Source organism: Coptis chinensis, chromosome 9 (assembly GCF_015680905.1).
Source record: "Coptis chinensis isolate HL-2020 chromosome 9, ASM1568090v1, whole genome shotgun sequence".
Lineage (NCBI taxonomy): Eukaryota > Viridiplantae > Streptophyta > Magnoliopsida > Ranunculales > Ranunculaceae > Coptis > Coptis chinensis.
The window spans coordinates 82,895,199-82,910,291 of record NC_141464.1 but is presented as its reverse complement, the minus strand read 5'-3'; the positions used below and the strand labels follow the sequence as shown (position 1 = coordinate 82,910,291).

At 37.7% G+C, this 15,093-nt stretch overlaps 1 protein-coding gene and 1 pseudogene across 2 annotated transcripts; one reads left to right on the top strand and one right to left on the bottom strand.

Moving 5' to 3' along the window:
* Positions 1-1,496: 1,496 nt before the first annotated feature.
* On the top strand, positions 1,497-11,243 carry LOC147478797 (homeobox-leucine zipper protein HOX32-like; annotated as a pseudogene). The gene is made up of 18 exons (XR_015207431.1): positions 1,497-2,088; positions 3,082-3,241; positions 4,720-4,832; positions 4,965-5,055; positions 5,139-5,234; positions 5,310-5,423; positions 5,535-5,618; positions 5,860-6,015; positions 6,099-6,173; positions 6,596-6,705; positions 6,799-6,979; positions 7,522-7,709; positions 7,977-8,054; positions 8,335-8,469; positions 8,557-8,876; positions 10,109-10,220; positions 10,623-10,769; positions 10,876-11,243. The product of XR_015207431.1 is annotated as a homeobox-leucine zipper protein HOX32-like (transcript).
* A 1,475-nt stretch (positions 11,244-12,718) lies between these two features.
* Positions 12,719-14,793, bottom strand: LOC147478796 (F-box/kelch-repeat protein At1g57790-like). Its single transcript, XM_086583812.1, has 2 exons — positions 14,455-14,793; positions 12,719-13,921 (listed from the first exon to the last, which is right to left on the bottom strand). The coding sequence occupies exons 1-2, from the start codon at positions 14,695-14,697 to the stop codon at positions 12,788-12,790; spliced, it is 1,377 nt and encodes a 458-aa protein (XP_086439938.1). The 5' UTR covers positions 14,698-14,793; the 3' UTR covers positions 12,719-12,787.
* Between the last annotated feature and the right edge of the window lie 300 nt (positions 14,794-15,093).

Here is a 15,093-nt window from a genome sequence, read left to right as displayed (position 1 = left end):
GAATATGGTCTTCCAGCAAAAAACTTTCTTCATGTACAGGACTGCTTCTAAATGCATTAAAACTTATAGACTTTGTGTTCTCGTAAAGTCTCAGACACCACACCATTGAGGGTGAGACGTGCTCTAGATTTTCATTATTTTCATTTCCTTGTGGTACTAAAGGGGATGTGAACTATACTATAAAAGGTGTCTTTTGGAGCACTTATCTAAAGTAGTTGAAAATCCTAAAGAAGGATGTGAACTATTCTGTAAAAGGATCTTTATTGTTCTGATGCCCCACATTGTTCTTAAAGGTCAGTGGAGGCTCATTTGTGGCGTGCGAACTCAGAAAAGGAACACAGGATCCTTAAAAAGGATTCAAAGAATGCGTGGGTATCCCTCTTCTAGTTTTTGTAGGTATGTTTGGTTGCTGTTCGTGTTAATTAAAGTACATATGATGCGTGGGTAACCGCTCAAAAAACTAGTTATTTAAAAGGATTTGGTATTCATCTAATCATATCTGGTAAGTGTGTCTAGACCCTGAGAGGGACGTTTTTTTTTTGGTCTTTGAGACAACAGAACATAAGCTATGTTATCAGCGAGTTGCTGTCACATAAGCTATAAATGGTACCCTTTAACCATTCTGGCATTGTGGTTCAGTATTTTCTGATACATTGATGGTGTCTGTTAGAAAATTAGAAAATGATATATTGGCGCTTGCCTGTCTAAATATCGTGCTCCAATGACGGGCCATTTAATGGTCCTGTATCAGTTGGTCGGCCTTGATTTTTAAAGGTTTTGAATCGTCAGAAAGGTTCAACTGTTCAAGTCAACATAAATGAATTACAAAGTTTTTTGGATACAGTGGTACAACTAGGCATGACAATAGGTGATGGATTGGGCCGTAATTAGATGTCTAATCAAGTGAGTTCATCTGTAAAATCAGCATTTAAAGTTTCATTTGTCAAGCTATATTTGGGTCTAACATAGGTAATCATATGCATATATACCTTGAGCTAAACTGGCAAGCTACTTATTATGTAGATCTTATATCAGTCAAACTGTTTTGACAGGAGAAGGATCTAAAGAAGCAACGTGATTGAAATTTAATAAAAGGTTGCGCCAAAGCAATGTGCCAACTTGGTATTCAATGGGAAGTTACACTCTAACTATGAGGATCTGACTTATATTCACAAAAAGTTTGTTATGATACCCAAGTGTCATCCATGTACTTAGGTGTGTATGTACATGAGTACATCATACACACTACTACGTCCTACATGGATACATACATATGGCAATGACCAAAATAAGATGATGGAAAAAGAGTTTGAGAGAAAAAGCCATGTACTTTTTCCCCTACTTTAGTGTGTCAGAGAGTGTAACAGCTAACAGCTATAAAACATTTTTTCTCTTCTCTCTGAAAATGTGAAAAAAAAAACGCTTCTGTCAGCATGTCAAAAAAACAACAATAATGGTACAACACTCTCTTGTTTTTTTAAAAAAAAAAAAGTGATGACAGCAAGTGCTCATTACCTCACTCACTTCACCATCCCACCTGGCTTTTTCTTTGTTTCTTATTACCCAGTTTTTGCTCTCTGTGGGTTTTTGTGTGTTTTTAGTATATATTTAATAACATTTATTCTGGTTTCTGAGTTCCCTTGGTTTCTGTAATCACTTCTTACCTCCTCCCTTTCATTATAACCTCGAGATGTGTGTCAACCATATCTTAAAGATAAGATCTTTTTTTCTTCACACTCATTTTTTTCACTCACACTCTCAAAACACTAAACTTTGAACTTGTGTTTCTAGTTAAAGTTTGAAACTTTGGGTGTTTCTTCTGATGTTGGAGAAGCCCCACTGCTTAGTTTTTACTTGCTTAGTTGAGTTTTTTCTGTTTTAGTGGAAAAAACAAATGGCTTCTTCTTCAAAGCCAACTGATACTAGTAAGTATGTGAGGTACACATCTGAGCAAGTTGAGGTTTTGGAGAAGTTTTATATGGAATGCTCAAAGCCTACTTCTTCTAGAAGGCAGCAGCTTATAAGAGAGTGCCCCATGTTGGCTAATATTGAGCCTAAGCAGATCAAAGTTTGGTTTCAAAATAGAAGGTATTTTTTTTTTAAGTTGGTGATTTATGCTGCTTACTCCTGTTTTTATGTATAGCATTGCACATGGAATTTGAGTTTTCATATTTGGTTTGGAATTTGGTAGAAAATGAGATTGAGAGCAGTATCTTGTTAAGTATGCTATACTATGTGAACTGTATTTTAGTGAGTATTTTGTTGCTTATGTTAATAAATGAATTTGAATTTTGGGATTTGTTTGTGATTGGTTTATACAACTCTTGGGACTACTTATCACTCCTTAATGATAAGTGTAGCCTGATAAGGAATTGTCACTCCTGAATTGTTTCTTCTTCATACTGGACTAGAAGTTAAGATTAATCATCTATTTTTCATTTTTATTACTATTACTATTACTTTACTATGTTTTAAAATGTGAGGTATTGTGAAGTGGGCAAATGTGTATTGACATGAATTTTAGAGAAATTTAGTTAGGGGTTTGTGGTGTGTTTCTAAAAATCTAGGAAGCAAGGACATGAACACCAACACACGAACGTACAACAATTCTTGAAAAACTAAAAATACAGTTCGGGGTTTGTGGTACGTTTCTGAAAACCTAGGAAGCAAGGACACCAACACCAACACCAACACCAACACAGTCTGTCTGACATGAATGTACAACAATTCTTGAAAAAATAAAAATAGGGGTAAGGAAAGGACACACTTACTGACCATGTCAGAAGTAAAACATGGATATTCCTTCTGTTTATCTGATTATATTGAGAGTTGCATACTACTCATGATACTTCTAATTCATTCACATGGTGACCAGATAGAATGTTGTTAACCAACACATCCACTATGTCTACATTTGGATAATGTATAGCTCATAACACTAAATGTAGATATTCTTCATAGCTATATCTTGTCATAGGAAAAGACCCGAAGTATCTTTAATTATCAATGATGAATTGTAGTGCTTGTGGTTACTCTTTTCTGCCATTTAGTGATATTTTATCTTTCTCCCCTTCTTTATAGATGTCGTGACAAGCAGAAAACCGAATCTTCTCGTCTCCAGACTGTGAACAGGAAGCTGAGTGCCATGAACAAGCTGTTGATGGAGGAGAATGATCGGCTACAGAAGCAGGTCTCAAAGTTTGTTTACGAAAATGGGTATATGAAGCAACAGTTGATCAACGTAAGTGCCTTCTCCTTCACTCTTTATGTATCCGTGGTATATATACCTATCTTTCACATCCTTTACTTGATTACTAGTGAAGCATCCAGAAACACATGTATATGCCATTTTTTCAATTAGTTAAGCGCCAGATACCTCTGATCCTTTTTCCTTTGATTTGTCTTTTGAGCTTTTGCTTTTAGAAACACAGGCCTAAAAGTAACAGTGAGATATTTTTTGTTTTCAAAATTTTGGTATTGATCCCAACTGCGAACTGCACTTTTTAAGTCTGGAGTAGAAAATTTTATTTTACTAATTATCATAAATATTTTTGTCTATATTTGAATTTGGCTGTAAAGGATTTGGTGAATTAAAACAAGGAAGCGGAGTGAAAGAAGATATTTCTCTTCTATTTCTGTTTGTTGTTTTTTCTTTTCCTTTTTCTTTTATTTTTTTTTAAAGGATTTTCAGCTAAAAAGGGTATCCAACTTTCCTATGATGCACGGATACTGCTGTTTGCCTATTGCACTGGGTAAGATACTGGTACTGGATACACTATACTGCTGAAATGTATTGTTCCATATCCTCCCATAGCTATGAATAATACGAGGGGTGGGGGTGGGGGTGGGAGTGGGAGGGAGTACACACAAACATAGCTGAAACAGAAGAAATAGAGAAAGATGAAGAGGAACTCGTACCTACTTCCGTGGCTAATCAATAATCACACCACCACCTTATGTTCGAAATCATATTTTTTCTAAGAATTTTATATTTGTATTCCCGTATCCCGTATCCCTATCCGCACCCGTATCTTAGATTTTCAAAAAATGTCGTATTGTACCCGAACCTGTGTCACCGTATCAGTATCGGTACCCGTATCCGTGCATCATAGCAACTTTCTATTTTTTTTTATCAACTTGGGGATTGAGCTTTTTATTTTATCAATTTGGGGACCAAACTTTCACATTTTTAACAATATGGAGAATCGTTCGCTTTGCTGTCCAAAACTCATTCCGTTTAGGAAATTTTGACGGGAAAGCTAACGGTTCCCCACAATGGAAAAAACTGAGAGTTTAGTTCCCCCCGCCCCCCAGTTGATAAAAAGAAAAGTGGGGTCCCTATATTGATAAAATGTAGAGTTTGATACCCTCTTTGGCTGAAATTCCTTTTTTTAACGAAGAAAATGAAGTAAATTTTTTCTCGAAAGTTATGTTTTGCTCCTTGATGCTGCTTACCCTTGTCAAGACAGGATAGAAACTTTAATCTCGTCTCGAATTAAATGCTACAACCACTAGATAAAACCCCTAATCTGTATGGATGTAATATGTAAGGTTGGTACATGTCATTACCGATCTTATCCTCAAAGATTCCTTCTAAAGGACCTGAAGGTGGTTTTAACTGCATTTGTCTGGAATGTTGGTATACAAAGCTTAATGACTGCTCTACAGATGGTGTTCAACCCATCTGTAAAATTTACTGACCAAACTGATTCTTTACAGCCCTCTGCAGTGACCACAGACTTGAGATGTGAATCTGTGGTCCAAACTTCTCTGCATCAACAACAGCAACCTACACCCCAACATCCACATACGGATGTTAACAACCCAGCTGGGTGAGTCATTTTGGTTTTTCATTCTTTTATTTTTCAGTTTCTTATTTGTTTTTGGGAAATATTATTTCTGAAAATTTGTCTTTGGCTGTATTTCTAACTAAGTATATATGTTGCTCTTGTGCATATATTTAGTCTCCTCGCATTAGCTGAGAAGACCTTGACAGAGTTCCTTGCTAAGGCCACTGGAACTGCTGTCAACTGGGTCCAAATGCCTGGAATGAAGGTATCACACCTTCCACAGCAATTTAGTCTACTCTAGTTTAGGCACATTCTTAGATCTTAAAACCTCTTCTGTTTCTTTTGTAGCCTGGTCCGGATTCTATTGGAATCATTGCTGTTTCCCATAATTGTCATGGGGTAGCAGCGCGAGCCTGTGGTCTCGTGAATTTAGAACCCATGAGGGTAAGTTCATCTCACTCATTCAGGTTATTGTTTTCAACAACGTAAATACTATTTTTGTTTTTAATCTCCGTAAAGGTTGCTAGGATACTTAAAGATCGCATATCCTGGTTCCGTGATTGTCGTTGTCTTGATGTCTTAGCTGCTCACCCTACGAGAAATGATGGAATCATAGAGCTTATATACATGCAGGTTTGTCATGTTTTCAGAAATATTGATTAAAAGAAAGCAAAATAAAAAAAACAAACTAGAGATAATGTTTTAGCTCATTCAACTTATCTTGCTAATTTTGTGACCTTTCAGACGTATGCACCTACGACAATGGTATCGGCAAGAGACTTTTGGATGTTAAGATATACTACGAGTTTGGAAGATGGCAGTGTTGTGGTACTTTCATATATCATATAATTTCATTTGATCTGTTTGTGATGCATTGTTTTTAAAATTTTCCTCTAGGTTATAGCAGTGGTATTCTCTGTTTGGACACTAGGACGGTGTGAGAGTCTGTCATTCAGATAGTCTTTCTAATTTTGAACATTCTTCTATCCTGAACAGTGTGATGACTGACACAAATTAATTTTGTTAAATGTGTTCTGATTTTCTTTCCTCGCGGAATGTTTACTTGTAGATATGTGAAAGATCCCTGACCCCTGCAACTGGTGGCCCTGTGGGCCCCCCTGCTCCTGGTTTTGTAAGAGCTGAGATGCTTCCAAGTGGCTACTTGATTCGACCTTGTGAGGGTAGCAGCTCTATAATTCACATTGTTGATCATGTTGATTTAGATGTAAGAATTAACTGAGAAAATGTGCATTTTCTGTGTCTGTTTTCTTCATGTTGTTTCACCATTGTGTTCTTGTCATGGCGCAGGCAAGAAACACACCTGAGGTTCTCAGGCCACTTTATGAGTCTCCACAAATTCTTGCTCAGAGAAGTACAATCGCGGTAATTGTCCTTGGCATAGATCAGATTGTGTTCTGCAGTGTTGCATTTTATGGTTAATGTTGTGGTGGAGGGAGATCACATTCATGTGCTCTTGATGGATTAAGATATTTGTTTTTATTATTGGAGAACACTACAAGTTCTCACCGTTGGATCGACTTGGAATCGACTTGGAGTATCAAAATGGCACCCCCTTGTAGCTTGCACACTGATTTGTGCGTCAAATTAGTGTGAGTAAGCACATAAAAAGTCCTCCATCCTCTGAACTCGTAAAACTGTGGGTACAGTTAACAGTTAATGTAACGCAGGCTTTGGTCTGTCTACCCCAGATAGGGAGACTTTTGTAGTAATTCATGTACACAAGCACTTTCATCCCTTTTTTTGTTTCAGTACTGGAGAAATATTCTTTTCATCTGTATCTGTAGGCACTGCGTCACATACGGCAGATTGCACAAGAGATGAGTGGTGAAATTCAGTATGGTGTAGGTAAGCCAACCAGCTGTAATTTTTGGACATTTAGTCAAAGAATGTGCAGGTGAATGCATCAGTCACTGAGTTTCGTATATTTAAATATTTACATATCTACATGTTATTACTTTCCTTTCTAATTAAAGCTTCCAAAATGCAGGGGTTTTAATGACGCTGTTAATGGTTTTGCGGATGATGGGTGGTCGCTGCTGGGTAGTGATGGAGTAGAAGATGTTACCATTGCCGTAAACTCTTCCCCTAACAAACTTATTGGTTTCCAAGGGAACTCGATGAGTATAAGAGGTGGAGTATTGTCTGCGAAAGCATCAATGCTGCTACAGGTACATCCCTGAGACGTAAGCTTTCCTTTTGATGCTAAGACAAACATATTATGGATGGTATTATTTCTCACTCTAACATGACATGGAACCACTCTTTTAAAAGTCATCATCTAATCGAAAGTAAAAACAGGGTTGCAACTGGTAAATTCATTCCAAGTCTATTGTCATACAAATCACATTTAATATTGTACTCAATTGTCAAAATATTATCCGTCTTTGGCTAATAAGAAGGGAGGTTAAAACAACAATAATATATGGTTAAGTAAATCAAGTGCGCATGTGCTGGGGTTTTAAAGTGAACCTTGACCTAGCATAGAAGAAAATCATAAGGCTGACTAAATTACTGGTCAATATTCCAAAATTATATTTCGCTAATATCTCATCTAGAATAAGAACAGGAGAGCTGTTGCGTTTTTTTTTCTCTTTGATGTTATGTAACTCACTTTTTTAATGCTTTCGTTCTGACCACACCTTAGGCTTATGATATGTTCTGCCAAACATGGCCTTAATGGATTTTTAATCTCTGTATGTGGATAATGTAGGATGTCCCACCTGGATTGCTTATTCTTTTTCTGAGGGAGCACCGTTCTGAGTGGGCGATGCTGGAATTGATGCCTACTCTGCCGCATCTCTGAAAGCTAGCCCTTGTGCAATACCCGGTGGAAGACTAGGCTGCTTCCCGAGTGGCCAGGTCATCTTACCTCTTGCACATACCTTGGAACACGAGGAGGTAATTGTATTTCAACCAAGTCCAGTTACATCTTATTTTTGTCAAGGTTTTAAATGCATGTATCATATATCCATTGAACCACGTCTATTGAAGTCAGTGAAATATTCTAGAATTTAAGTAAGTAAAGAGCAGTTTTGTTGCTCTATAATTAAATATACACTGGGAACCTTTCTGTTGGCATTGAGGTCCATAGCTCAGTATGTTTTCTTGTTTCACCTTCAATAAGAAGTTTGGAAAATTGCTAATTTCTTTGTTTTTCACTTGTAGTTTTTGGAAGTGATTCGTCTTGAAGGCCATTCTTTTCCCCAAGATGATGTTCTACTACAAGATATGTATTTATTACAGGTTGGTGCATATCAATCTAGGAGTGTACCATTATATATTTGTTAATGGGTTTGAAGTAAATACGTAATCTGGTTCATTACCTTGTATACTTAGTAGTTTTTACTAATAAGGTGCCACCAGCACTCTGGTAGTTGTTGGAAGATTTCCCCTAGGAAACCCATAAAGGAGTGTTCCAAACCTTTCCAGGCAACAACACTCTGGTAGTCGTTACATAGCTATCCGGGCTGATGTTTGGAAATATTTTATTTCCCTTATCTTATTAGTTCCTCTTTTTTTTCAGCTTTGTAGTGGATTGGACGAGAATGCAGCGGGTGCCTTTGCTCAACTTGTCTTTTCACCTTTTGATGAATCTTTTGCTGAAAATGTAACATTGCTACCATCAGGTTTCCGTGTCATACCATTGGACCCTAAAACAGTTGAGTACCAGCCTTAAACTTCAATTTATGGTTATTCAGATTGTGATATATTTTGTGCTACTTAACATTTTTTTGTGGTACTGCAGGATGATAGTGCAGCTGCCCGTACACTGGATTTGGCTTCCTCCTTGGAATCGGGTCCTAGTGGAGGACGTCTGGCTGCTGAAACCACATTGAACAACTATAGCCTAAGGTCAGTGCTGACCATTGCATTCCAGTTCGCTTTTGAGAACCACTATCAAGACAGTGTGGTAGCCATGGCTCGGCAATATGTAAGGAGCATTGTGGGTTCTGTTCAGAGAGTTGTGAATGCTATTTCCCCATCCAGGCTGAGCTCCCAGCCAAAATCATTGCCTGGGTCTCCTGAGGCTGTCACGCTAGCACGGTGGATTTGTAGGAGCTACAGGTTTGTAATAACTTCTCACCACCACTGGATGTTTCATTGACATGCATTTGTGGTTTGGGTAATGTAGGTTCATGCGTCTAGAGTAAGCAGCACTGTGTAGAGTAAGTAGCAAAGTTATTATGTAGGTTTATGTTTGACATTGTGTCCATGTAGAACTTAACTAGTTTATGCTACTCTTACCAGCCTCCTGATACCCGGAAATGATACTCATATATATACGTGTGTACACATTCATAGTAACTACAAATGACACAGCTACAGAAAAACTGTTAATATTTTCAAACCTTCAAATTGTGGATAAGTATGTGTTTCGAAACAGATAACGTTGCTGAGAAATATACTTCCTTAGAAGAGAGAGAGAACAGAACAGACATAGGGAGAAACATAAGAGTCACGCGATTAGCCTTCGGCTTCCAACTGTTTCTCCTTATCTTATTATGACATAAACCTTAGCTAACTGACAAAGTCCCTGGTCTGGCCGAAATATTTAATGGACCACTATAACATGAAAAAGAATATAAAAATGACTTGAGGACTGGAATGGTAAAAATGAGTATCTCATCTCTAATTTCTATCATGCAAAATGGGCGCCTGCTAAAAATTGAAGGCTTTTAGATACTAATAAAAAGATTGGGTCTTTGATGCAAATAGTTAAGTTGTGCCAATTTTCTTCAAAGTGACATGTGCTCCCTTCAAACACGATTCCGTCATTTAATGAAGGATATTTAAAAGCTAGGTGATTACTTTCATTCATTCTGATTAGGTATGATATATCTCTATGACTCTCTTACCGATAGTGAGAATAATGGTTATTGTCACAAACCTTTACCCAGTAGGGGGGTTATTGTGGACCAAGAATTTTATAATGGTGTCTACCAACCTCACAACAGCCCAAGACACCTTACATGCGATCGACAAAGTTTTATTGCACTGTATAGTAAGGTCGCAATGCAGAAAGTCATTGACTGCTGAATTTCTTGGTGAACTTGGAAAATGGCAACTGGGCCAGCATTATGGCAAAGGTTACTGATAACCATTTTTATCTCATGTATTATGTTAGTTTTTGTAATAGTTTATCAAAAGAAGATCAGCTAGTAGAAAAGGATACTATAGTAGAAGCATGATGTTATTCTGCAAATCTTGTAATTATTCTGAAGTTTACTCTAGTGATACTATTTGAATTAATCTTCTTGGTTTTTATGTTTTTTTATCTTTGTGCCTTCTTTTTCCAGATTTCTCACTGGCATAGAGCTCCTTCAGCTTGATCTGTCAGCTGGTGACGCCTTGTTGAAACAACTATGGCGCCATTCTGATGCAATCATGTGCTGTTCCCTGCAGACAAATGTAATTAGCTCTCTCTTTCCATCTTTTATACTCTCTTGGTCCGCAGTTCATTGTAATTTTTAGCTGGAGAACCTAATTACTTTACTTGAGTTCCATTTTGTTTAATGAATATACATCAAGAAGAATTTGTAACTATCTAAGGCAGGAGTTCTATTTATTCTTTTGTTATTCAGTGTTTTATTTCATTGGTTTAGGTTGGTAATCGACTGTCTACATTAGCATCTAGGTTTGGTCTAGAATATCTTTGGGGGATGGGATTTTTACTTTAGGAATAGTCTTGGACTCCTTATTCTTGCCATGGGGGGCATGTGCATGATTTTTCTTTAGGATAAGCTCTTTTGTGTAGTCTTTGGACTCCTCATTCCAAGATAAGCTTGATGTGGATGTAATTTATTGTACCAGGCTTCTCCTGTTTTCACCTTTGCAAATCAGGCGGGCTCGACATGCTAGAAACCACTCTTGTTGCTCTCAAGATATAATGCTTGATAAAATTCTCAATGAGGCGGGCGTAAGACCTTGTGTTCTGAGTTCTCCAAGATCATGCAACAAGTAAGCTTTACAGTGCTATTAGCCCCTTATCGTAGGTATTGCACTTGTATTGGGCTGTTGCTGTATCATCTGTTTTAAATAAAATTTGCATTGAAACTTCTTGCAGGGCTTTTGTCGTTTACGGCGGGGATCTGTGTGTCCAGCATGGGCAGATCTGTTTCTTATCAGCAAGCAATTGCATGGAAAGTGTTGAATGAGGATGACAGCAATCACTGTTTGGCTTTCATGTTCATGAACTGGGCTTTCATTTGAAAGCATACTTTTCGTTTCAATCTGCACAATCCTTCATTTGAAAGCATACTTTTCGTTTCAATCAGCACAATCCTTTATGTTAGTGAAGAACGACCAAGTGAAAGACCTTTTGCATTTTCAAGTGTTTTCTATTTTGCTTTAGAACTCTTAGATGTTACTTTGTTTGAACTTTGAACTCGGGTCTTTTGAAGTGTATATGAAACTCGATCTTGTCTGTTTGAATCTTGAGTATTGGTTCGACTGGTTGGAAGGGTTGGGCCCTGCAGTTGTAGACTACTGAAGTCTAATCTTCGGACCCTCGTATCCTGAGGCTCAAATTCAAGTGTCCAAGGCCCTTCACTAGCTTAATTTGCAAGACATTAGATAAAGGGTTCTCGGACTTTTTCGGGGACGAAAATGAAAAGGAAAGAAAAAGAAACTGAAAGATTAATCATTGGTATGACGTCTTAGAAAATGCTGATCTATTTTCTTCCACACGGAGATGTTATTAGCAGTAAAGAGCCTAGGAATGCATTGAAATAACTTGAGTACAGCTGAACTCATCAGGGGTGTACTTAATCGAAACAATAGTCATTATCAACGCATTTTGTTATATTTGCTTAGTGCTAGTTGCAATTCAGATGGAGCATAAAATGATGACCGCCTAAGATTGAATCTGGAGCTTAGCGCAATTAGGTAGGATGCAATAAACTGTTATTGTGGCCTTTGTACATGCTCAGGTTTTGCAGTCGATAGAATGGATGGTAACCAGTCTGTGGGAAGTAAGTCTAAGTCTAGCTACCCCAGCTGGGACTTGATGGACGGCCTTTCTTATACAAAGTGGTTTCAGTTAATGCCTCCTGCATTACGAATGTTCTTGGAAGATTTTTCTTAACCTGAATTTTCCTGGGTTGTCTGAAAAGTAGAATGGAGCACTTGCGACAAAAAGACAGCAAAAGCAAAATGGACTATCGTTGTAAAACGAAGGTCTGTCCTGTTGTGTTTTAACGCAAATAATTCAGTCCTGCGAATTCTTTCTTGAAAGTGCCATGGGGTACTTTCAAAGTTCAAACCATAATAAGGAATGCTTCAGAAGCTCAAATATGCTACGGCAGCTAGGTGCGAAATAGTGGTTCATCTTTATTACTATGAACTTGAACACACAAGAACGAACAGTTTTCAAGCATGAAGCGTAATGTGCTTTCGTGAAGGGTATAGATCACACGCAAGTAGTTCGAGATTAGTGAGTTTAGCCAGCAAACTCGAAACCAGATGATCAATCAAGCGAAACTTTTCTTTATCCAGACCATGATAATATGCTCTTTAGGTCGACCACTTCTAACTCGAAATCATGAATGGAAATTCAAATGAATTGACACTAGAGTAGTTTGATACTAGTGATTAGTAAGCTGAGTCAATAAAACTCGAAACCATGTCCGTCCTCAAACAATACCATATTGTTGGAAGTACAGAACTGTGATGTGAGGATATGGTGTCCTTCGACACACAACTTTTACAACAATATTTACCTGAGGCAGCACAACCGAAAAGCTTTTTAACTATCACATTATTATCTTCTCTTCATGATATATATGCTTCTCTTAATTACCAAGCATACATGCATCAAGAGGAAGAAATAAAATTACATCTAATAGCAAAATAGGGGATGGAATCATGGTGTTGTATAAATGGCAATGTAACAATAAATATATCTTGCTTTCAAACACAAAAAACGTTTCACATAAGAAGCAGTACATAAACGTCAAACTGAATAGGCCACTCAATTTTTACTTCTTACATTGAATCCAAGTTGATTCCATGTTTCCAGATGTATCTATCCAATCTTGACGAGAATGTTTGCTCCCAAAACAATGGTAATTGCCCGATGATAATGAGTAGAACACGTTATCTTTTCCATGGAACCTTGGGAAATAAATCCTATTCTCTTTTTCTTTCAATCCTGCAGGTACCAAAATAGATGTAATTCGACTCAGAAACAATACCTTGTCACCCAAACTCGTTACACCAACCCAGCGCATCTTTGATTGATCCAACTTGTAGACTCTAACGTGCTGACCTACATAACCTACAGAGACTGATAGGATTTCACCATTGTACTCCACTAGGAACTGCCACTCGGAACTCTGAAGGACTGAATATAACATTGATGGTGACCATGAAATAATTGCTGGTACTGGGAGAACCCTCCATTCATAAACATCTTCCTCCTTTGAATGAAAGCAGCCCAACTTTCCATCTTTGCCTAAACAGCAGAAAACGCCGTCGTAGAAAACTGGGTTGCAGTTAGCAGTTAAGAACTCGATAGGCACTTCATTGACAATGCAGTATTCCCACCAATCATCTTCGCCTGTATGATAGACTGAAACATTGACATATTTTCCACTAGATCTTTTGTGTCCAAATACTATACAATCAGGGGAAGTTGGCGGAGCCGAGAAGGAGATCCCCTGAAAGCAATACCACAAACCTGGAATATCGGGAAGTTTTATAGTATCCAGAGTTATCGGATTGACAAAGAAAATAGAAGTTTTTCCATGTGACATTAACAGCCAGCCATATCTTGCATCGCGGATAACTGCACCTGCTAGTTCTGGTATGTTCATGGTGTAGGTATCACCGTATATAGGATGATAGAATATGCATTCAGCGCTCTTGTTCTTTGGCAAGGACATCAACCATGGTATGTGTTGACACCTAGATTCACACTGTGTAAGAGGCGGGTTTGATCGCATTGGTGGCGTGATGGATATCCAGGATTTGCAAGTAAGACGAAAACGAATGCAATCACCAAGAAACAGAGATGATATGACCAACTCTAAAAGCTCCAGTGGAAGGTCATTCCAACTCTCTTTTATAATTTCAGTTTTGTAGTTCCCCACCTTCGGGACTTCTTTCTTGACCTACAAAATATGCTGTCCGGGATTAGAACAATATCTTCTACATTTATCAGGCCATATAATCCTACTCAGAAAACATGGTGTGTAGTTTAATGAAAAATAGACCATTATACATTGGTTCTTTACATTTTAGGTAGACCCCTTATAGGCTTATATTATATCAGTATGCAATAAGTTAATGTCCCAAAGACACAGCATATATTTATTGTACTTTCCTTGCTAGAAAATGGGGACTATCCCATGAATTTCAAGTCTATGATTGTGGCCATCTCCTAATCAAGCCTTAATTCATTCTACAAATCAAAGGAGAAAAGGTAAATAAATAGCCTTTAATTTTTTGTCAAGCCGTGAATTCCAAGTTTGTAATTCTGGGCGTCTCATGCCTAAATTTCAAACTACAAATCAAAGGAAAAGTATACATGACAAAGAACAACACCACAGAAGACAGATATAATAGTGTGTAAAAGAAAATATAAAACTAACTTGTATTTGAAAGCAAGGAAAGATATTGAGTGATAGACTGATAGACAAATTACCTGTGGTTCGCAATTTGGCACCACCCAAAACGGTCCTTCCCAATAACTGAATTTTCTTCCACATGGTAAGGTAACTGTTATAGTTCCATCATCCATGTCAAATTTGAACAACCTTGTACAACCTCTAAAAGTGAAATATATGCAGTTTCCTTTCACTCCTAATTCAGTTGAAGAAAGTGATGTACAACTCTCACCTAACAAGAAGACCCGGTCACCTAAGCTCTCCACCTTCACCCAATCCATTTTAGACAAATCTAATTTGAAAACTTCTAGTGTCAGAATAATTTTGGCTGATACTCCGAGGTGAATCCTAGATACTTTAAAGATCTCTCCACATGACTCAACCCTGAAAGATGAACTGCATGCAACGTATGGCAAAGAAAGCTTCGGATCTTTCACATCATGTAGCTTTAGGGAAAGAAATGCATCGTGAACATCAACTGCAGCCATACCTTCAAAAAAGAATAGGTATATCTTCCCTTTGCAACTTACAACATCTTTAGGAACTGGTTTGAATTTACCGTTTTTAAATACTAAAGTATGTTCCATCCATTTTTTATCACCAATCCGACAAAAGATACACGAGTTTGTGTTACTGCTAGCGAGAAGTACAACACAGTTGGGATCACTTGGCGGATG